Below are 24,218 nucleotides of genomic sequence, written 5' to 3'. Positions count from 1 at the left end.
TAAGTTGGATTTATTCCTCTTTTAATCATATTCTGTTACGCTGATCCACATGTTGTTAATGTCATGGTTAGATTTAGATTCTGCTTTTTGCACTTTTTTCAGCGCTTCAAAGTGGATTACATTAAGGTGCTGTAGGTATTTCCCTATCCCCAAAGGGCTTACAATCTAAGGGGGGTCATTTATCAAAGTGCTATATGGCGTTTTCGCATGCGTTAAGGCATTTTCGCATGCAAAAAACGCCTTTAACACATGTGAAAACTCCATTAACGCGTGCAAAAGCACCATAACGCATGGTGTGATGCAAATGACAAAAAGGGGAGGATATTGGGGTGGGATTTTTGGCCAAGTGGACTGGGCTCACAGTTTTGCAAAGCCGTATTGCATGGCTTTAACATGAAATTTAACTATACCTTTTTCATTTGCGTAAAGCTGTGCGATAGGACTTTAGAGTTCATCAAGCTAGGTTGAGAGAACATTGCACAAATCTCATCTTTGGGTGAGTTTCCTCACTCGAAAGGTCATCAAATCTTCACAAGAGAGCACTGTTCTGTTGTGCGTCTCACTTTGAATGTCAAAGTGGCCCCCTAACCCCTACACTACTACCTAAACCTCACCTTGAGTTACTAGGTGGGCCTCCCATAGAGATGTAAATACCTATCTAGCGTGAGGGCATTATGGCTAAGTGCTCTCTCTATCTCTCCCCCCCCCCCCCCCCCAGGAGGGCCTGGCTCTTACATTTATACCTGAAGCAATGGAGGGTAAAGTGACTTGCCCAAGGTCAGAAGAGCAGGATTTGAACCTTGGTCTCCTGGTTCATAGCCCACTCCTCCACTCCTAGATTAATATGATTAATAGACTAATATGCCTGCTATATTGGTTTTCCATTGATTTATTGAAAGAGACTACAATTGGAAATTCTTCAGCTAGGGTGCTATGGGCTCTTAATTTTAGAGAACATATTATTCATAAGTTAAAAGACCTACTTTAGTTATCAATTAAGTGCCTTAATGCTTTATCTACTTCAGTGCCGGGAAAAATCATGGAAATTGTTATAAAGAATAAAATCGCAAAACATTAAGATAGACATGGTTTGGGATACAGCCAGCATGGATTTACCCAAGAGAAGTCTTGCTTCACAAATCTCTTACATTTTTTTTGAAGAGGTGAATAAATATGTGGACAAAGGTGAACCGGTAGATGGGGTGTATTTGGATTTTCAGAAAGCATTTGACAAAGTCCCTAATGAGAGACTTCTAAGAAAACTAAAAAGTCATGGGATAGGAGGCGATGTCCTTTTGTGGATTACAAACTGGTTAAAAAACAGGAAGCAGAGAGTAGGATTAAATGGTCTGTTTTCATAGTGGAAAAAGATAAACAGTGGAGTGCTTCAGGGATCTGTACTTGAACCTGTGCTTTTTAATATATTTATAAATGATCTGGAAAGGGGTATGATGAGTGAGGTGATCAAATTTATGGATGACACAAAATTATGCAGAGTAGTTAAATCTCAACTGGATTGTGATAAATTGCAGGAGGACCTTGTGAGACTGGAAGATTGGGCATCCAAATGGCAGATGAAATTGAATGTGGACAAGTGCAAGGTGATGCATATAGGGAAAAAGAACCCTTGCTGTAGTTACACAATGTTAGGTTCTATCTTAGAAGTTACCAGCCAGGAAAGAGATCTAGGCATCATAGTGGATATTACATTGAAACTGTTGGCTCAGTGTGCTGTGGCGATCAAAAAAGCAAACAGAATGTTAGGAATTATTAGGAAGGGAAAGGTGAATAAAATGATGGATGTCATAATGCCTCTGTATCACTCCATGATGAGACCACACCTTGAATATTGTGTACAATTCTGGTGACCGCATCTCAAAAAAGATATAGTTGCACTGGAGAAAGTGCAGAGAAGGGCAACCAAAATGATAAGGGGCATGGAACAGTTGCCCTATGAGGATAGACTAAAGATGTTAGGGCAGTTCAGTTTGGAGAAGAGACGACTGAGGGGGGATATGAAAGAAGTCTACAGAATCATGAAAGGACTTGAACAGGTTAATGTAAATCGGTTATTTACTCTCAGATAATAGAAGGACCAGGGGGCACTCCATGAAGTTAGCAAGTAGCTCATTTAAAACAAATCAAAGAAAAATCTTTTTCACTCAGCTCATAGTTAGGCTCTGGAATTCATTGCCAGAGGATGTGATTATGGCAGTTAGTGTAACTGGATTTAAAAAAAGGTTTGAATAAGTTCCTAGAGGAAAAATCCATAAACTGCTATTAATTAATAAGCAGTAGTAGCTTTAGATCTATTTAATTTTTGTATACTTGCCAGGTACTTGTGACTTTGATTGGCCACTGTTGGAAACAGGATGCTGGGCTTGATGAACCTTTGGTCTGACCCAGTATGGCATGTCTTATGTTCTTATGTTTTTTTTCTTCTTCCAGAAATCTGTTCCCATCAAATCTTGTTGCTGCAGCTTTTCAAACGGTAAGACCAAAAGTTGCCTGTTCCCCCTCCCCCCTCCCTAAATTTCTGTACTTGGGAGAAACCTGGATGAAGTACATAAGAAAGATGGCTGCTGCTTTCTCACAGAGCTTTGCATGTTTCAGCTGCGTCTAATCTGCATCAGAGCATGTCAAGTGCCGAAAGTCTAGGGCTCTTGTTAACCACATTGTCCCGAAGTCTGCTAAACTGGGGAGCATGAACAGGACCCATAACAGATTCACACCATTCGGTAATCTGCTGCACATGCATCAAATGCTGAATCAGATTTCAAGGCCTTTGGTCATTTGTCATCCAGACCTTGATCTTTCGGCCTTATGCCCTTCTCCCTTCCCAAAAGTGTTAGCAGCTGAGCATTGTCTACCAGTCTCTATTATAACCCAGGAATGCAAGGGGGCCAGTTCCATCACAGGCGTCAGACACCCCACCAGTCAGTTGCAAACGAATCTGCTGTTGTGAGCCGGCATGCCATGGAGGAAGCAGCTTTATTGAAAAAAAAAAAGCCAGAATTATTTATTTATTTATTTATTTAACATTTTTTATATACCGAAGTTCTAGCAACAATGTTGCTAATCACTTCGGTTTACATATAACATTGGAGTGACTTAACAAGTGTGTCTTACATGGAACGGGAAAATGAACTTGGAGAAAATTGAATAAATACTAATAACAATGAACAATAAAACAACAACAGTAGTAATAGAAAAGTTATATACAGGCAAATTAAAATAAATCAATTATGAATTAGGTATCTGCAAAATGGACAAGAGGGATTGGAAGATTAATTCTTTAGTTGTTGATCTAAGAGGTATTATATTGCATAGATCTGGAGGAGGGCTTTGTGAATTATCCGAATGTTGTCTTGTTCCATTATGTTTCAACAGTAAAAGTAGTCCTAACTAGGGAAAAGGATACTTTAACTGAGCAACAAAACTGCTCTAAATTTGTGTAAAACTGCAATTTTATGCCTCTTACCAAAAGAAATATATCGTTTTATTTATAGTATGCCACCGACTACAAAATGATAATACGAAACAAAACCCTTGGAAATGCTACCTTTGAAAAGGTGAGTCTGCTTATCAACATTTGCTTCTAGTCTTTTAAATATTTGACAGGTTTCAATAAATTACAGGAAAGTGAACGTTTCCATAGCAAAGAAATTTCAAGGACCAGGGCTCATGATGTGAAGTTGAAGTGAGGGAGAAATCTGAGAGACTGTTTCTTCACTGAGAGGATGGTAGGTGCCTGGAATAAGCAACCAGCAGAAGTAGTGAGAATTTAAGCATTCTTGGCACCAATATACTGTAGAAGACAGTGGTATGAACAAAGTTGAGGGTTGCAGTATTGCAAACAATCCTCCCTTTAGGGCTGTTAAATTTCCAGACACTTCACTGAGTGTTTACGATTACGCAACTTTAATTGCAGCTGTTCACCATTGGAAAAACACAGGAATGCAGAATATAATAGGAGATAAAGATCCACTTAGTCTGCCCAATTTACTTCCTATTACAGTTAATTTATAACATTCCCCTTAACTTCTTTTCAGTTAATGATCCTCTGTACTTGTCCCGTGATTTCTTGGATTGTCGTCGTTTTTGCCGCTATCACTTCCACTGGGAGGTTGTTCTATGCATGCACCAATCTTTCCGAGAAGGAATATTTTCTGATGCCACTCCTGAGTCTACTCTTTTGGAGCTTCCTATCATGGCCGCGAGTACTAGAGCTTCTTTACACTGAAAAAGGTTTGCTTTTGCCGGTCCAGGGGCCAAATTATGAGGTTGTAATATTTTTTTAGGCCTCTGAATAAATCATGAACTGATGTCTGTGAAAGTGACACAAAATAAATGCATCCAACATATAGGGGTAGATTTTATAAAACTACGCCCACGCGTACTTTTGTTCGCATACCAGGCACAAACAAAAGTACGCCGGATTTTTAAGATACGTGCGCCATCGAGCCTATGCAAAATAGGCTCAGTGCGCGCAGGGGGGTTTTGAAGGGGTTACGCGCATAACTTATGCGCGTAACTCTTTTAAAATGTACCTGATATTGAATATAGAGGAACTAATAAAACATATATTATATTGTACAATTACAAGAAGGGTCAGATGGTAACCTGCAGCTGGAGGGCTAAAATCAGAGCATTTCCAAATATTTAGCCCTGCTTCTTTTTTCCATACAGTACCCCAAAAATGTGTACAGTCTGGAAAAAAAAAATCAGGACATCGGTAGTCCTACCTCCCTTTCCTCCTTCGAGTGCAGAGGAAAGAAGGAGAAAACAAGGGGCAGAAAAGAAAGCAAGGCCTAGTGACACTGCAGGCCACAGGGCAGCCAGGTGGGAACCAACAGGCTACTACTCCCCAGAAACCCACTGGGTCAGTGCCAGCAGGTTGGTGCTGGAGAGTGAATTGTTCAGCAATGATGAGAAAGCAAGGAGCCGATAAAGGAAACAGGAGGTAGCAACACCACAGGTCAGGTTGGAACCAGCAAGCTGTAATCCCTAGACATCAACTGGGTTGATGCCAGCAGGTTGATGGTGACCCATTATGTCCTGGATGGCCACAGGAACAGAGGTGGCTAGATATTCAGACAACAGCCTCATCAGTTTTATTGTAAGCTTAGATTACTGAGAAGCCTGATGGTAAGACATGGCAGGCTAGGTGTTGGATTAAGTAAACCGCCTAATATATCTTTTCCTTAAAGATGATATCTAAGAGCTTTTCATTAATTAAATAAAAAAATAACTTTATGCTCATCTGCCAAAGTTGGTAGAGAACCAATGAGGAAGATAACAAAAATTGACTTGGATAAGAGGGTGATATCCTACAAGTAGTAAAGCTTCTACAGCTGGCAGTTGGGATATATCGTTAACAGTGTGTACAGCAATAACTGGGCAATTGGTCTTTATCTGCTGTCATATATTCTATTACTGTATTATATAACCAAATTACTATAGCATGGGCATCACTGCACCTAAATTAACACTCCAAACACAGACTAATATAACAGTAAATTTTACAAATGTTTTGGTGCTCTATTCTGTTTATTAAAAGATCAAAGACAAATGCAGAGGTTTGGGACATGGAGGAGGTGTAGCTGTTGCCATCTGGAGTATCTATTAGTTTAGACAAAAAAAAGTCTGTGAAACAGTGTGGTATTTTTTTCTGATATATTTCCCATATCTCTCAAATCATCCTCAGTCCGGAGGGAGTGCTGATAGTGGAACCTTCATCTGCTGGTGATAAGTTTGGACATGCTGGGAAGAAGTGCTTAAATCTTTAGACAAATTAAAAAAAAAAAAAATATTCTTGGAGGGTTAAACTTTACTGGCTGTTTATATTGTCTGCTACTTTTAAGATTAGTATTTGTTTGCCAGTGTTAAAATTGTCCATGTGCTGGGACAGTAGACTTTGATTCTCTGAGCTAGTAAAAGATAGTATTTGTTTGCCAATGTTAGAATTGTTTGTGTAGTGGTAAAATAGACTTTTGACTCCCTGAGTTAGTAAAAGATTGTATTTGTTTGCCAGTGTTAGAATTATTTGTGTAGTGGGAAAATAATCTGATTCTCTGAGCTAGTAAAGAATAGTATGTGTTTGCTAGTGTTAGAATTGTTTGTGTAGTGGGAAAATAGACTTTGATTCTTTGAGCTAGTAAAAAAATAGTATTACTTTGCCACTCTGAGTTTGTAAAAATCACTTACATGATCTGAGAAGGTGAGAGTACTGGTTCTTGAGCAACTAGATACTAGTTTGATTCCCACCCCTGTCTCATTTTTTGAAATATTGATTATCACTCCTAGGAGGAGAGTCTTCAAAATAAGTCAATTAGTTGCTTAAAATAACATTATAGGCCTGAGCGTATGATGTCATCATTAGGCGCTGTCAGGACTTTTCCGCTGCGGGAAAAGTCGGGCACCTAAGGGGGAGCACGGGTGGATGGAGCCGGCGGCATCCTGCCATGTGAGGTGCTGGCAGCGTCCTTCCATGTCTGAGTGCTGGCGGTGTCCTGCCACATCTTAGGCACTAGGCCGTTTCGGGGCCTGTGAAGGACAGCCTGGACAGGTGAGTGTGGCGGGTTCGCAGGAACAGTCAAGTGTAGCACCGTTCAGCTTGGAGAAGAGACAGCTGCGGCGGGGTATGATAGATATCTATAAATTCATCAAAGGACTTGAACAGATAACTGTGAATCAATTATTTATTCTTTCATTGAATACAAGGACTAGGGCAGTGGTTCTCAACAGGTGTGTCGGGACATACTAGTGTGTCACAAGATCCTGGGAGATGTGTCACAGGGCCAGAAGGAGGCTGATCTCTCCTCATCAGCACAGATGGGAGTTGGTTGACTTCTCCTTTATCAGACCTGATGGGAGGCTACTCTTGCTTCCTTCTCTTCTTTCTGGCTCAGTGGGAGGCTGTTTCCTCATTCCCAAGATCAAAGTGAGACATTGCCAACTCCTGCTCTTCTGAGTTAGATGGAACACTAACTTCATCTTCCCCCGCTGGGCCTGAAAGTGAAGCTGCTGATGCACCCTTCACCCTATGAGGGGGGGGGCAAAGAAGGCTGGAAATGCTGGGGAGGGAGGTGGAAAAGAGAGGGAATGTAGGGGCTGTTGAGCAGGAAGGGGTGGGAAACAGGAGTCAGGATAGTTGGACAGGGAAGGGAGGAAGGAGGTAGGGAGAGTTGAGCAGGGGAGAGAGGGAGCACAGGGAAGAGGATTTGAGGGTCGGTAATGATAGGCAGGGATCGGTGAGGGGCTGATTGAAATGGAAAAATTGGGAGAAATGAGAGATGGGAGCATGGAGGGGAGTGACAGGATGCAAAAGACATATGTCAGTTTTGGGAATGTGCATTTCTTCTATCTTTGTACTTTGCTTAGTGTAGGAGAATATATATTTCTGTTTCTATTTCTCCAGTTTTGCATTGCATACAGAGTGGATGTTTGGGGTTTCCATTCCATTTTTTATCTCCACATTTGTAATTTGTGATCTTTTATTCTGTATTTGGTGAAGGCCTGTTCTGTGTGTGTGACTGAGGTGAGGTATTTTATTAGCATATAGGCATTTTTTATCCGTTTTATTTGTTGTGCTTTCTCAATAGGACATGCATTGGTGGTGCACTGTTGCCTTTTCCTTGGTAGGGCTATTGCTTTTTGAGTCCTCGGAGTTAGTTCTGTTATGGTATGGCAGGTTTGCTATACATGTGCTGAGCATTTTTTTTTCAGGTTTTGTATTTTACAATGTGTCTGGTAGAAGAGAGTTTATTTTTTCTGATACTGAAATGATACCAGTATCAGAATGTCTTTTTTGTATGGTGAGTTGTTCGGAGAAATATCCTAGCTCTGCACTGTACCTATTATTGGGGGTTGTAGGATTCCTGTGGATGCAGAGCATATGTTTAAATTTATCCCCATGATGGTCATGTGTTCAGTGTGTCACTTATGTGAGCATTATCTATCAGGTGAGTCCCAACAGAAAAAAGGTTGAGAACCACTGGACTAGGGGACACTCCATGAAGTTAGCAAGTAGCAAATTTAAAACAAATTGGAGAAAATTCTTTTTCACTCAATGCACAATTAAGCTCTGGAATTCATTGCCAGAGGATGTAGTTAAGGTAGTTAATGTAGTTGGGTTTAAAAAAGGTTTGGATAAATTCTTAGAGGAGAAGTCCATAAACTGCTATTAATCAATAGGGAATATTTGGGTACTTTCCAGGTACTTGTGACTGGGATTGGCCACTGTTGGAAACAGGATATTGGGCTTAATGGACTCTTGGTCTGACCCATGGCATATCTTATGTTCTAATGTACTTATGTGCCCCTTTGGCACATGGCTTTGGCAGTGCACTGGTGGCTGTGCGCCACAGGGCCTGAGTTTTTGTGGTAGAGATATGTTTGCTTTGATGATATCAGCATGGACCTGGATAGGGGGAAGAGAACACTCAATCTCCTGCAATCTGTTGCAAGTATGAAGGTGAAATAGTTTTTGGCCTGCAAATCTCTCCGCTCCTCCTTGAGGTCTCTCTACTCCTCCCTTTACTCCCTACTTTTTAAAATCAAGAACTATGTGAGAAAGTGGAAAACTCCACCCTAAACCCACCCCCAGAAACACATGTGTGTAGGAATATCAGGCCTGTGTTTTTATGCGCAGAAATGCATTTCTAAAGTACCCACATAATTCTTTGCTCTTTGGGATAATTTTTTAATCATTATTTATTGCGAACGTTTCTTTAATCCCTAATGCTGTTTTGACCAATAAAATGTTTGTGAGCAATCACTTCTTTTAAATTTGTGATTAGTTTTATGATGCTGGTTGATGTTAACCAATCTTTTTATATTTTCTGTGGTCTTAGGCTGTTTTTCTTTCCAATGTTTTTATATTTTACTATATATATTTTTGCAAAATATTTATTGTATTGATATTGAAAATGTTGTTTGAATATTGTGAGGTTGATATTCAAAGAGATTTTTCTGGATAATATTTGAGTTATCCAGATAAATGCCAAGATTTTAATATTGCCAGTTATCTGGATACATTTTATTAGCATTAGACATGCGGATAAAATGTATTATTTCAGGTATTTCTATGCATTCTGGATGGAGTTGACTTAGTCCAATAACTTAGCCAACTACTTTCAATATTTAGAGTTGGCTGAAAATGTTTTTTTTGGCTAAGTCTAGATATGGATACTAACCAGAAACTAATAAGAAAACAAAAATCAATCACGAATGTACAAAACAAGGCAGTGTAACAAAAACCAATCTTTTCATCAAGTGTGTCATTTGAAACTCAAATTTTAAATCTTTATCTGGTATCATACAGTGTTCTATTTTGCTGCAAGACACTGGATGTACTATATCATATATAATTACATTTTTTATAACTTTAAGATGCAATAAAAAAGCATTTCTCATCCTGTAAACCTCTAAGCTTCAAAAGTGCACAATTATTAACTTATGATTGTTACACACTTACGGCCTGATTTTTAATCCCCCACGCACATAAAAAACGGGGGTTACGTACGTGGCCAGGCCTTGCGCGTGCTGCACACATCTTCAAAGGGGCCCAGCCACGCGCATAACCCCCGTTATGTGCCAAAGTGCCGGGCCCAGATAAAGGACGGTCCGGAGGATGGGGTTAGAGGCAGCCGGTACAGCGGCCATTTGCCGCTGTACCGGGGAAGTGACTGCTGGCGTGCGCAAGTTGCTGCTGCTCCAGCGGAGCAGTAAGCAATGAAATAAAATGAAAAAAAAAGGTAGGGTAAAGGATTTAGGGGGTGGGAAGGACAGGGGAAGAGGGAGGGTGTATGGGCGGGGGGTAGGGAACTGGAAGAGGCCTGTTCTTGTCGTCGTGAGAAATTTGCTAAAATCTACCCCCCTTTGAGCATGCTTCCCGCATATACGCGCGCAGATTACAAAATCCAGCGTGCATGTGCGTGTGGCCCACCGATTTTATAACGTGTGCGCCGGCGCGTGCATGTTATAAAATTGGCATGTCCATGTGCGCGCACCAGGTAGCGCGCGCCTTTCTTTAAAAATCTACCCCTTACTGTGCACTGAGGACATCATGAAGTGTGCACGTCCATGTATTTATATTAAAGACATTATGGTGGCTATAAAGTGCCAGTGTTGCCAGAGTCACCATAGTTGTCAATCAGCGACATTTAGAATCCGGTATTCATATGGTGCCTATTGTGCCTAACACTATGGGGTAGATTTTAAAAAGCATTTACTCGAGCAAAACTGGTTTTTGCTCGAGTAAATACACTTTACTCAAGTAAGTGGGCTTTTCAAAATTGCTACAATATATGCCATTGAATTGTCCATAGGATTTACTCAAGTAAGTGCACTTTACTCGAGTAAATAGCTTTTGAAAATTGCTACGATAGTATGTCACATTTACATTTATTTATTTATTTATTTCGGATTTTTATATACCGACGTTCTCAATACAGGTATCGAATCAGGTCGGTTTACATAGAACAAAACTGTCGCAATAGGGCGTTACATTAAACAGCGTTTCTTAACATATGAGTAGCATATAACATATAACATAAATAATATAAATTAGATATTACATATACAATAATAATAATAACTCGTCAACAGGACGTGGATAAATATAGGGAATGTTTAAAACGTGAATAAATATCTTGAATAATTAAAGGGGTAGCCTAGAATGTGATATGTGGGTACATAGACCTTGTTGATGTGCAAAAAGTCCGAGTTATGCATGGTTTAAAGGTTTTACATGCGTAACTCCTTTGAAAATGACCCCCTATCAGTGTTTCAGCACAGAGATGCCTGCTTCAGGGGCCAAAAACAATGTCACTTAAAAAATGCATCACACGTATAATATCATAAAATTTTTTTAACAAGTTAAGAGAAAAGAAAATCAAGTAAACTTACTAGAAATGGGACTCAGTCTTGTCATCTTTCAAAATGGTGGCCACATATTATCACTTTCCCAAGACCCATGTAAAGGTCTATGCACCAATTAAACTGCATGTTGTAAAAAACATCTTCAAAACCAATTTGGACTGTTGATAAATTATTCTCAATAAAATGCAGACCATTCATGTTTAATCCATGTGGTATAATGGTTTGCTCTTGTAAAAGAAGACATGGAAATCACCCACACACACCCCCCACCCCATCCCCAGTCTTTCTGGGGATGTTCTAAAACTGCAAATGTCAAATCTTCTAGATGTCATGGGTAACCAGTGATGCTTATATTTACAGTTTAAATGTTCCTGTACGATGGAGCACATCGTTTTCCCAATATAGAGTAAGAAACAAGGGCACCAAATGATGTAAATAATGCCAATAGAAGCACGTGTCATGTAATTCCTAAGAAAATATGGCTGATACCTTGGGAAACAAAGGACCTCACCACTAAAGGATCTCAAACATAAGCTACACTGTCCATAGGGAAAATGGCCCAGTAGTATTGGATACTTTTATATTAGCAAATCTGAATGAAACGCTGAATGGACCAAAATATCTTTGATATTACAGGCCCTTTTTAAAGCAAAAATTGGCCCTTCTTGAAAAATAGGTTATAAACTTAACTTATCCTAATGTTTTCTAATACTGCATTGCACTAATCAAGTTCGTGGCGAGTAAGGTAAAATACAAATTAAACGTGAATCTTTCTGGGTTCTTTTTGACTCTAATAACAGGATCTCGATTTGCCCACCAACCTCTCTTGTAAGATTGCCAAATAAATTTAGTTTGATATCCCCGCTCATTAAATACATGTATCATCTCTTGGGAGCAAACTCAGCTGTAGTTGAGCACATTTCTTGGAGGCGTAAAAATTGTCCCACCAGCAAAATCTTACGTAAATTCAGGGGATGACCACTAGAAAAATGTAACAATGTATTCCAATGAGTGGGGTTTTAGCCATCACAATGGTGATGGCTAAATGGTGACATGACCTGGCAACACATATAAATTATAAGTAGAGATCACATGCATTTAACCACACAAAAAAATCTTGTAACATAGTCAGATCTCCAGACCACAACATAAAATGTCAATCTAGGTGACTTTTGAGTAGAGATGTGAATCGGTTCGGATTCCGGTTCCGATTCACATGTGTTTTTTTTTTTCATCGGGCCCGATCGCGGTTTTGTTTATCGGCTGCGCCCGAGCCGATAAACAAAAAACCCACCCCGACCCTTTAAAACTAATGCATTAGCTTCCCCCACCCTCCCGAACCCCCCAAAACTTTTTACAGGTACCTGGTGGTCCAGTGGGGGTCCCTGGAGCGATCTCCCGCTCCCGGGCCGTTGGCTGCCACTAATTAAAATGGCGCCGATGGCCCTTTGCCCTTACCATGTGACAGGGTATCCGTGCCATTGGCCGGACCCTGTCACATGGTAGGAGCACTGGATGGCCCGCGCCATCTTGTGCTCCTACCATGTGACAGGGGCTGACCAATGGCACCGGTAGCCCCTGTGACATAGTAAGGGCAAAGGCTATCGGCGCCATTTTGATTACTGGCAGCCGATGGCCCAAGTGCAGGAGGTCGCTCCCGGACCCCCGCTGGACTTTTGGCAAGTCTTGTGGGGGTCAGGAGGGTCCCCCAAGACTTGCCAAAAGCCCCTGGTGGTCCAGTGGGGGTCCGGGAGCGATCTCCTGCACTCGGGCCATCGGCTGCCAGTAATCAAAATGGCGCCGATAGCCTTTGCCCTTACTATGTCACAGGGGCTACCGGTGCCATTGGTCAGCCCCTGTCACATGGTAGGAGCACAAGATGGTGCCGGCCATCCAGTGCTCCTACCATGTGACAGGGTCCGGCCAATGGCACGGATACCCTGTCACATGGTAAGGGCAAAGGGCCATCGGCGCCATTTTCATTAGTGGCAGCCGACGGCCTGGGAGCGGGAGATCGCTCCAGGGACCCCCACTGGACCACCAGGTACCTGTAAAACATTTTTTGGGGGGTCAGGAGGGTGGGGGAAGCTAAGGGATTAGATTTAAAGGGTCAGGGTGGGTTTAGGGGTTATTTTTGTGTATCGTTTTTCCTGCCCTCCCCCAAAACGATAAGAGAACCCCCATGATCAATATCATGGGGGAGCCCCCGATTTCTGACAATTTTGAAAATATCGTCCGAAGCCCGATTCACATCCCTACTTTTGAGGAGTCCTTAGAAGGTGACTTTTCAGCAGGCTTCAGATGATTCCCCAGGAGATGAAATTATGAGATCTAGATAATACTCTGACAGCAATGCTGGTAACTCACACTTCCAGCATTGCTGTCAAAGGAATGGTGGAAGCTGCTGGAAGAGGTACAAGTATACCACGAGCCCAGCAGCACAGAGGACTCTGGGAGGTGCCAGACTGAGCAGGAGGGTTAGGGTTAGGATGGCAGAGGAGGAGGGATGAGGAGGGGGACCCAGAAGAAGGATTATTTTGAGAAACTGTGGAGCAGAGGGGCAGCTGTCAGCCTGATAGGCCTTGAATATTTTATCTATCTTTTGATGGGGAGGGATGTGGAGAGGGCAGGACCAGTCCAGCAGATTTAACAGTAGTGTCATAAGATTGGGGGGCTGAGGATCAGGCCAGCAGGCCAGATATGTTTCTTTTTTTGGGAGGGGCACTCATCGCCCCTAACCAATTATATTAATTGAATATAGCCAGTTAAAATTACCCAGGTTCACCTTCCTACATAACTTTGAAACCTAACCCACACTGTTGAAACACATCCGGTTATATATACCTAGATAATTTTAATTGAGGATATTCGGAGGGACTCTGATGAATATCCCCAAAAATGTATCTGACTACTTTAGCTGCATAAGACTGCTTACCATATCAATTTTACCTCTGCATATCTAATCATTATTTTAATATTTTTTAGTTTATGTTAGCGCTGTATGCTGCTCTGAGCTTTTTTGAAAGAGAGCGGCTTATGCATTTAAATAACAAATAGATAAAAAAAACAAATAGGTAATGGTGAATGAAGGCACAAACCCAAGTGGGTTAGGGTCCAACTGAACCGAAAGCCCAAATGAGCAGGAGGAAGCTGCTGGGCCAAAGCAAAAACGAAAAAAAACCCCCAAAAACCGAGGTTTGTGTGCAGTTCGTTTTAGTTTAATGTATGTTTGTTCATGGCATAATCTGTGCATGTGGTAGATGTGCCTGATGTGGTCTAGCACTGTAAATTATAGATTTATAAATGCTTTAAATACATAATTAATCTTGAATCTACTTCTCTGGTGAGGCTTGTTTGCTGGTAAGGTTTTCTCTTCCCATTAATGTGTATTGGTCTGCATTATATTTTGGGAGAATGAGAACAGGAAAATGGTGATTTTCTTTCTTTTTACTCACAACGATATCCAACCTTCCTCTTGCTTTCTGCATTCCCCCACCTTTTCCTGCTGCTGCTCCCTCCTATGCCAAGACCTACGCTCCTATCCCAGAGGTCAGAATGTTTTCTTTCACCCGAGTCCCTTTGACATCGTTGCCAGTATCTAAGATTTCACAGATTACAAAAAAACAAAAATCTGCTGCCAGTTGGCACATAGACCCCCAAGCAGGTGACTGTGGATAGTGAGAGCGAGGTCATTGACTAGAGCCACACTAAGATAGGTTTTCATTCAGCATAAAAGCACTGTGCTTTTAAACTGTAGGACACATTTTAAGAGGATAACTCTATATTCTTTTAATTCCACTTTAATTGTAATTTTATTATACTTATATATTGTTATTTAATTTATATGATTTTGAATATTATGTTATGAAGTTTTGTAATTGTGATGTTTTCATTCATTTTTCTTTTTTAACTATGTGCTATTTGATTTGAATGTTATGAGATTTGTAATCAATGCTATTGTCATAGGATTTTAAGCCACTCAAGGTTTTGTTTGAAAATGGTATGATATTTAAAAACCCCCAAAAACCACAAGGAATTCACCTGAACTGGAGCTAATGTATGTTTGGGACTTTTGAGTACATTTCATTGTCAGAGCAACCGTGTGCTGTATTTGCTGAGCTAACATTTCAATTTCTTCAGTAACAATCCATTCCACAGCTGTATAGAGAACAGTGCCCTGGCTCGATGCAGCACTGCTTCCCCTTTTTCCAGTGCAAGATGTTTCCCGCCACCTTAGTACAGACAGCAGCCTTGGGAAGCTTCCAAGTGCAGAGCAGTGAGTGATAGTACTTGAATGAGTTGCATAACATCAGACAGTAAGGAGAAATGCATCACAGGTGCCTCCCAGGAGCCTTCTAGGCCCCATTTAGGGCCAGATTTTGTAATCTACGCGCGGGCGTAGATTTGTGCGCGGAACCCGGCGCACACAAATCTGTGCCCGATTTTATAACATGTGCATGCGCATGTTATAAAATCCAGGGTCGGCGCGCGCTAGGGGGTGCACACTTGTGCACCTTGCGCGCGCCGAGCCCTAGGGGAGCCCCAATGGCTTTCCCCGTTCCTCCCCTCCCCCCACCTTCCCCTCCCTTCCCCTATCTAACCCGCCTCCCCCCCCCCCAGCCCTATCTAAATCCCCCCCCTACCTTTGTTTCTTTATTTATGCCTGCCTCTGGGCATGCATAGGTTGCGTGCGCTGGCACGACTGCTGTGCCGGAGGCCTCGCTCCCGCCCCGCCCACTCCCCACCCATTTTTTCAAGCCCCGGGACATACGCGCGTCCCAGGGCTTGCGCACGTCGCCGAGCCTATGCAAAATAGTCTCAGCACGTGCAGGAGGGTTTTTAAAGGGTTACGTGCGTATATTACCTGCATAACCCTTTTAAAATCCGCCCCTTAATGTATTTCACCTGCGATGCTCCTGCATTGTCCCTTCTTGCTGATGGTGGTGCAATATTACAGCAGGAAAGTGTTTCCCTATCAGATCTATTAACAGACTGGAACTGGCAGGAGCTTCTAGGGACACTCCGTAAGGGGAAGGGGGCTACAAATAATCTAGGTTTGTATTCAAGATGCAAACACTAAGCAGTACTGTCCTCACATTAAGAGCAGCAAATTGTGCAGATCGGTTGTGACGAATTTAATTTTGCTGCTATGTAAATTTGTTCTATACTTTCTATTTATAAAGTTGCAAATGACTTTTGCTCATATGCTGTTCTTTCTAATGTACTGTAAACTGCTTTGGATGATAAAAGGGGTGATAAATTAAAATAAGTAAATAAACACCAGCGGTGTAGCTTACCTCCTTTAGCGGAATTGGCTATTGTATAAATCAGATCAAGAAGTTGGTGGTTTCATGCCTGATAATGTATAGCATCTTGGCTTCCATTCCCGCTAGCTTTTAGCCAAGCATCTCATGTGCAGGGCGTACCCAGGTGGCAAGAGGTGATTATTGGGGAAGCAATGATTCCTGCCTGATTCAAGCTTCATGAGGAATTTCCGGTCTGCAAATAAAATGCGCTGTAAATAAATCATTTACCCTACATCACACCACAATTGCAACATGAAGTTGTCATGATTTTTATGCTACAAAACTGCAGAGAATGTGATTACAGCCTGCCAATAGTGGCTCTGCCAGTGACAAGCAGCCAAGCTACATAGTCAGGAAATCCTTTTTTTTCTCAGCTAATAGGGGTATGATGTGGCTGCTGTGTGTCCTCAAGGCTTTTTGTACTCCCTGTGTACCTGAGAGCCTGTGGAAAGCATGCTGACCCGTGATGGCATTCGGTAGTACTTAAGACTTATGATTCTTATTCCAATGGATCATTGTCCCCACTAGTCAGGGCTGACTGTAGTATGAAGGCTAAGTGTTAGGAGTTTCCATCCATCTCCTACCAGCCTACTGGGTCAAGTCCATTGTATTTTACTTTCAGACTACCCTGCCTGGGAACTCTCAGGATTGCACCCTAAGACTCAGGAAATTTGTATCAATTGTAAGGTCTCAGGGGGAAACCCTAGAAATCTCAGGGCCTCTCTGTATACAGCTCAGCCACTCCCCTTCCTCAGTAAGCCTGCAGAGAAGAGTGAGCCTGGAGTAGACACTGCAAGCAGCATGTGGAGAGGGGCTGCAATACACACAAGACTCAGTCTGCAGCTGTGGTTCCAGGACTTGGGAATCACTCAGCTAAGGGTAGAGTGAGGATGCATAGGTTATGGAGCTGAGACTTATAGGGGGAGGGAGCAAAGAGAGTGCTGGGGTGAGGGAGAGATGAAGGGAAGTATGCTGGGATCATCTCTGGAGGGGGGGGGCAGGTGATGGTGATGGGTGGGAGGAAAAGAAAGTGTGGATTAGTTGGGTGGGGGAGGCGGTGGAAGAGAGAAAGCGGATACATATTGTTCTATTCTTTCCCCCACCCTCTGCTAATCAACAGCAATCTCAGGATGACCATAACGCAAAAGTTCCCAGGTCTGCAGACTACCAAGCTATTACAATGGGGCATTCACCTTATGCTCATCACTATACAATCAGCGGTATTTCTGTGCTCCCAAAGTCAGTATTTCCTTTACTCAGTGTTCCCATACATCTGGAACAAACCATTCTATGTAGACAAAATCTATGGGCAACTCTTCTTTATCTTTTTTTTTTTTTTCTTAAAGGCACAATTACAGTGGAGGTCTCTAGATCCTGGTGTGGAAAAGGATTTCTCAGAGTAGCTGCCACTCTCACCTGACTTTTCAGGCATGTTTTAAATCACGGCAAGAAGTGATCTCTCTGGAGCTCAGTTGTCTTCCCGTCTCTCAGATCACTTCCTTCTCTAGCCCTCGTTCAGTGCTCTGTGTAATCCCATGCAACCCCTACTAAACAATGGTGCACAATGGACAGCCCATTTCCCTGTGCTAGGGATGTTATTTACATGGGCGATCCCAAGGCATGGAAGTGTTCCTAACCCAAACTGGAGGCCAATTGGTTTTTATGCCACCTGAGCAAGCTTTAAAGTGCTGATCGTAAGCGCTCCTATAGCGTGTGCTGGGTGTGCATCTCTTCAAGCCTCAATGTTTTAGCCTCTGTCTTCAGTGGATCTTTGTCATGGTCTTGGATGAGAGAGACTCTTTTGAAAACAGAGCCCTTCGTAATCAAACGGTTAGACAGTGTGTTATGTGTGTGTCTAATCTGAAACATTTAACATCAAGATCATTTGCTCAATTAAATGTTGGTTATTGTTTTTTCTGCTACTGTTTACTCCAGAGAGAGCTTGCTCTCGTCTGCATACAGATATCTGTTAAATTGTAGTGACAGGACTGGTAATTGTTTCATTAGAAATAGCCACCTCTGTGCTCCTACTAATTACTCAAGAATGATTCTGATGGCGACTGCTTACATTAATGACTGGTAAGAGGAAATGTTTGATACCTCCAGGATTTTTTTTTTGGGGGGGGGGGGGTGCTAGCAGTTTCCTCCTTCTCCTATGGGTTTTGAACTGGAATAGGATTTACCTTTGGTGGCATGTCCAACCCTGACTAGCCTGGGGAATGGGAGACCTGACCTGACTCCTTCAGGCTGGCACCAGTTTTTAGGATTTTTAAAATACTCTTGACAAAAGAAGTCTATCCTGTCACTGAGAAGTGCAACACAAATAGCAAAACTGGTGTCTCACTCAGAAATGTTATATTATACTTTTATACCTCCTTATGTTTAATAGTCACTGGTTGCAAAATTGGGCAGATTAGCTTACCCAGCTAACTCTGGAGGGATATTCAGTGGTGCAGCAGCACTACTGAATATAGATGGCTATCTTAAAGATAACCAGTTAAGTTTATCTGGCTAACTTTAGGACAACTCTACTACATGAACGGAGTTAGCCGAGTCATGTAGTAGAGTTGGCCAGATAAGTTTATCTGGCTAACCTAACCCCTCCCAGAAATGCCCCCAGAATGCCCCTATAGTATCTGGCTAAATTTTAATCGGATAATAAGATATTTGTCTAAAGTTTAGCCAGCTAAGTGCCCAAATTATTCGAAAGTCAGCATCTGGCTGGACAATTTGTGAGTTATCCAGCTAAATGCCTCTGATTATAAACTTAGAGTTTGCAAGTGGTGCAAAAAAAATAGAGACAGGTTCAAAATCTGTTGTCCCTAAACTTCACCCATAATCTGGGCAAATCCCAGTGGGCACAGTAACAGACTGGCATCATATAATATAGTAGAAACCCTGGAAATGAAGATGAAAAAATGACAGAGTTACAATCTGAGGAATCCTGACCTCTGGGGAACACCTGGAGTATATGAGTAGAATTGTTGATCATAGTTGTTGATCACGGTTCTTCAACCCCTCTTTATAAGAGAATGCAAGTTACTTCTGAAAACAACTGGGAAAAAGACAGGAAGTGCCATCCTGAGTGGTACCTAAAGTACCAAACCAGATGTTGATCAGCTAACTTGCACGCTGTTTTCTTATAATGAATACACCTGGTTACATTCCCTGCTTCCCCTTTTAGGAGTTCTCCTGTTCAGACAGAAAAATGAATCGCTGTGTACTGTTCATTATATCTAACTTCTCCACAGCAAATAGTTATAACCATTTTCCATCTGTGCCACTACTGTCTTTTTTGAGTTAGCAAAACAACTCCCCTGTAGCTGCCCTGGACACTTTGGGCATCATGTTTGGAAGTACCTCAACTGCATTGGTAATTTCTTTCTTTTTAAAAAAGGGGGCTGTCAGGTCGGGACCAGCAGCAACCTCCACCTTTCACTCCAGCTAAGGTTGGGAAAAGGACGTAAGTTTGATAAGGTTGCAGGTCAACGACCTAGCAGAAAAATCACCCCCTGCTCACCTGCAATGCGATCGGATTGACAGAAGCAGTTTGTATGATGCCAGTTGTGGACCTCACTGCAAACATGGGCAATCTGATCTCTCGACTCTAAGGTAATCTGTGACGTATTACAAATATGGTTGTTCCATAATATGGACATCCAGGACATACATCTCTCCCTGCATCCGCCCTTTTACAGCAACCTCACCAAACATACACAATAAACACACTAACACCTGAGTGGAATCAAAACAGGCCGCGGCCTTATTACAATACATAACCAGAAGCCCGAGTTGGCTGTACACCAAAGAATGACTAGCCCACAGTGAACATCCGCCACCACCCAGCAAGATGAACACGCTCCGGCCACCGGTATTTCAATACCACAGCTTACACGGCCCCTGCCTCCGCCCGGCAAGGAGCCTTACATGGAACAACTGCACCCAATTGTCCCAACGCACAGTTCCCATTCATGACCATCCAGTCAGGTCAGCAAACCATTTAGCACGCCACTGAACTCATGCTGTCTTGGGCAACCTGCAAATCTCCCCCGCTGCGACAGTCGAAACCCCCATAGAACAAACAACGCACAAAGGAACATAAGGGTGGGTGGGAGGGATGCAGCTGCTGCAAGGACCACAGACAAGTGAGCCATCGGCCTCCTCACGTCCAAACCCACAACCCAAACTCCTCCCCAATTCTCTACCTCCCTAGTGACCCGCAGCCAATCATAATCTCCACCTCCCCAAAATTTACTTTTAAAATATCCCAACTGACCCAGTACCCTAACTGTCAGGAAACTGACAAACAATCCCTCCCAAACACCTCCCCCCCCCCCTGCTTTTCCCTCACAATGAGCCACCCGAGGTGAGCCTGGCACTATCTCAGGCAGCCAGGTACTTGGCCTGCCCACCCTCACAAGAGGTTCAGGGGCCTTGCAGGGTAGCATTTTATAGAATTTCAGTAATAATGACTGAACAGGACGATTTGTAAACAATACAGGGCTACTGTTGGGACTTCTTGTGTGTGCTTTTGAAATATTGCATGGAGTAATGCACCCTTTCTTTCCCACAACTGGAAGTGTGCCAAATTTGCAACGAGAACTGGGAAGCATGAAGAGAGCCAAAATGAATCCTTCATTTTATGGGAGAACAGAAGCCTTGTGATAGTCATTGTAAAGCAATAGTTAGTGAATACTGAAACAACATTTTCAAAGACAATTTGCAAGGCAATGTCTAGCTGTGTTAGAATGAACTAATGCGCCTGGATCACCCTTGTTGTGTTTGTGGCATTGTGGACCCTTGGTCGCTGTGGAGATGACTCCACCCACGGGGAGGGGCCCCATGGGGGGCCACAGCAATAGGCTAAACTCAGATAGCAGACACGAAATGAATGGAAGGCTTTATTGTACTGCTGTAGATAGATGGTATGAAGCAGGAAGGTAAGGCACTGAGGTCTGCGAGGTGCCAATACGTTCAACAGTCTCAGATGTAGAATCTCACCCAGATGTTCAAGAGATGTGGGAACCCATGGTGCGGGCAACGCCGAGCCTGGTGGGTGGAGTTGGAGCACCAGATCGTAGAGGTACTCACAGGAGTGTAGGTGTCTTCCTGGTAGTGAGATGGTGGGACTGAAGATCCGTGGTACAGAATACATAGACTGGTAGGCCCTCGAGGAGCGAGTACCTGATGTCCAGAGATCCTGAAAAGAATAAGAGAGAGAAACCCCCGAGAAGCGGCTGCCTCAGTTAGTAGAGGCCCTGAAGGGTGATAGAAGCGAGAGACCCCTGAGGAGCAGGTGTCTTGAGCTTCTAAAGGAGCGAGGCCCTTGGAGAGTAGAGTGGCATCTAAACGTGCAGCATAGAGAGGTCAGAGTAGCTTAAACCAAAGTCCTTGCTAACTCAAAGGTGGTAGCGAAGCGGAGGCTTTAAATACCTGGAGGTATTGACGTCATGCGGTGGGGTCGCCCCCGAGGTTCCCGCCATGACGTGTATTTGAGCGTAAGAGATGTTTGCGCGTGCACCCTAGGATGCCACAGGAGTGAACATGGCGGACTGGAACACCCATGCTAAGATGGAGACGCCGAGGCCCTCGGCACTAGGCACTGAAGGCAGCCATCTTGCCCGAGGAGGAAAATGGGAAAAAAAGCGATAAGGCAGAGCGGTCACAGCCGTCTGTGACCGGACGCAACAACCCTGTCTTGCCTTTCATAATCTGGCTAGAAAGCATGTGGGGCTTACATGGCGCACTTTTATCTGGATTATGAGGAGGACGTGTTTTCAGTTGAGGGAGAAAAACAACACAAATACATGATGTTTTCTACAATACCTGTGCCATTTTACCCATCTCAGTTGCCTGCCCAAAATTAGCTTAAAGCAAGGGTTCCAACGTGGAACGCTTTTCAACCTCCAAAATTTTTGTGGTCCTCCATATGCTTCTCTTTCATTTTTACCTGCAGTTATGTGCCATATATAGAAAAGTTATTAATATAATAACAAAGAAATAATTATATGCACACCAGACTCATTCATAATATATAAAACTTATTAAATAATGCTTTCTGATATAAGCTGAATAGATATAATTGCAAAGCACAGCAATAAATGTGCAAGAATGTACTCATATTCAGTAACTTATGTAGTGTAACTATAGACAGCCACACAGCCGGATCTGGGGTGACGGGTGGAATAGATGGTGGAGAGAGAAAGAGAGAGAGAGACTGGTGGGGTGGCAGAGAGAGGCAAATTGTCGGAGATGGACTGGTGGAGGGAGAGAGAAACAGACTAGCAAAGATGGATTGGTAAAGGGAGAGAGAGACTGGTGAAGGGAGAGAAAGAGAGACAGACAGACTGGTAGAAAATGTACTTGTTGTGAGAGAGGCAAAGTGGTGGAAATAGATATGGTGGGAGAGAGAGGGAGAGACTGATGGGAATGGACTGGTGGAGGGAGATAGGGAAACAGACTGTGGACATGTTGGCCTCAAGGGATGATGCAGAAACTGAGGTGACTGAATTGGGGAAAAATATGGCTTATCTCCACAGTGTAATAGAAAAGTTAGCAGAAAAAATATTTAAAAAATTGGATTCATGTCTGGGGATCATTGTTGAGAATGTTGCGCAGCTTGTTGGGTCTGTTCAGGAAACTGAAGGAGCATGAGATGAAATTGCAGGATCTTGAAATTACTGTGTCTTTAGCGAGTGGTAAACTCAAGAAGATAGAACTGAACTACAGATCTCTGCTCACAAAGATAAATGACCTCGAAAATCGGTCCCGTCGGTGCAATATTAGGATTATCGGAGTCCCGGAAAAAACAGAGGGCAACAACAGTTAGATATTTTGCAAAATGGCTGCCAGAGATTCTAAATGTAAACATCAGCATAGGTATGGTTAAAACTGACCAAGCACATAGAACGCTGACACCAATCCCTGTGATGGGGGTTTATAAGCACCACGACAACAGCAGGCTTTGGGTTGTGATTATTAAACTGCGCAGTTACAATGACAAACAAGTAATTTTAATGCAGCCCAGAACATGAAAGACCTCACCTTTCAAGAGCAGCATATCATGAATTTTCAAGACTTTTCATCAGATTTGCAGTGGAAGCACCAGGCCTTTGTGCACATAAAGCAGGAGTTGCAAAGAATGAATTTTCGGCGTGCTTTGCTGTATCCTGCAGAAATGAGGATACTTGTGTTAGGTCTATCGTGACAGACAGTGTTCGGAGAGTTGAGAAATGGCTTGCTGAGAGAAAGAAGGCCCATGAAGAAGAGGCCTAGCTTGGGGCCTGCATTTTCCTTCTGGCACAGCGGATCGCGGTATTCTGGCGAGGGGTATCGTTCGTAGAAGTCTTTTGTCTTCCTATGTAGAATCTCTAGACTGTGAGAGATGCTTTGCTTACTTTGGCATGATACTGTGACTGATCTTAGGATCTTGTGGCATGATTACTGTGCTGCTTTTTGACTTTTGCTTTTATTTGTTGAACAATACTTTGCATATCATTTTTTAGTCTGGTTTTATGGGGGTTTTTTGTTAGATGGGTCCCAGTTTAAGGCTCACCTTGTCACAGGACGTCATGTTCCGGTTATTTCACAAGCCAATTTTTTGGACTCTGGTAAAAATCTTTGGACCTTGTGGCAAATGGGCAGTATTCAGACATTCCATGAATTTCTGTCCTTAGTATTGTTTCAGATATTATTTTTTTCCTCAGTCACTTTGGATCTGATTCCTGGCTGCAGTTGGCTGGTTGCAGATAAATTCCATGGAATGGCCTTCTTGTGCAGTTTTGGCATATTGCGATTGCTCTTGCCTTTGTTGCACTTTTTTTATTTTTCATTGTTGTTTTCTTGTATCGCAGCACTTTGCTTGGCTGAGTGTGGGAGCATGGCCATGTTATGGAGGCAGGGCATGCAAATTTTCTCTCATGCCATAATCATTGGATATCCTGAAAACCCGACTGGTTGGTGGGCCCCCAGGTCAGGGTTGGGGACCACTGTTTTAAAGGATGTGGTGGCTGAATTTAATGCATGTAA

At 42.7% G+C, this 24,218-nt stretch overlaps 1 protein-coding gene across 6 annotated transcripts in view; it reads left to right on the top strand.

The window, feature by feature from the left end:
• The window catches only part of SLC1A4 (solute carrier family 1 member 4), a 101,388-nt gene that overhangs the window by 32,318 nt on the left and 44,852 nt on the right, over positions 1-24,218 (top strand). For all 6 annotated transcript variants that reach the window (XM_029593624.1, XM_029593628.1, XM_029593626.1 and 3 more), the window contains 2 exons: positions 2,449-2,491; positions 3,510-3,572. In XM_029593624.1, coding sequence (XP_029449484.1) covers positions 2,449-2,491; positions 3,510-3,572 — 106 coding nt within the window. The remainder of the gene's footprint in view (positions 1-2,448; positions 2,492-3,509; positions 3,573-24,218) is intronic.

This window comes from Rhinatrema bivittatum, chromosome 3 (assembly GCF_901001135.1).
Source record: "Rhinatrema bivittatum chromosome 3, aRhiBiv1.1, whole genome shotgun sequence".
Lineage (NCBI taxonomy): Eukaryota > Metazoa > Chordata > Amphibia > Gymnophiona > Rhinatrematidae > Rhinatrema > Rhinatrema bivittatum.
The sequence above is the reverse complement of the archived record's forward strand: the minus strand, read 5'-3'. Positions and strand labels throughout refer to the sequence as shown.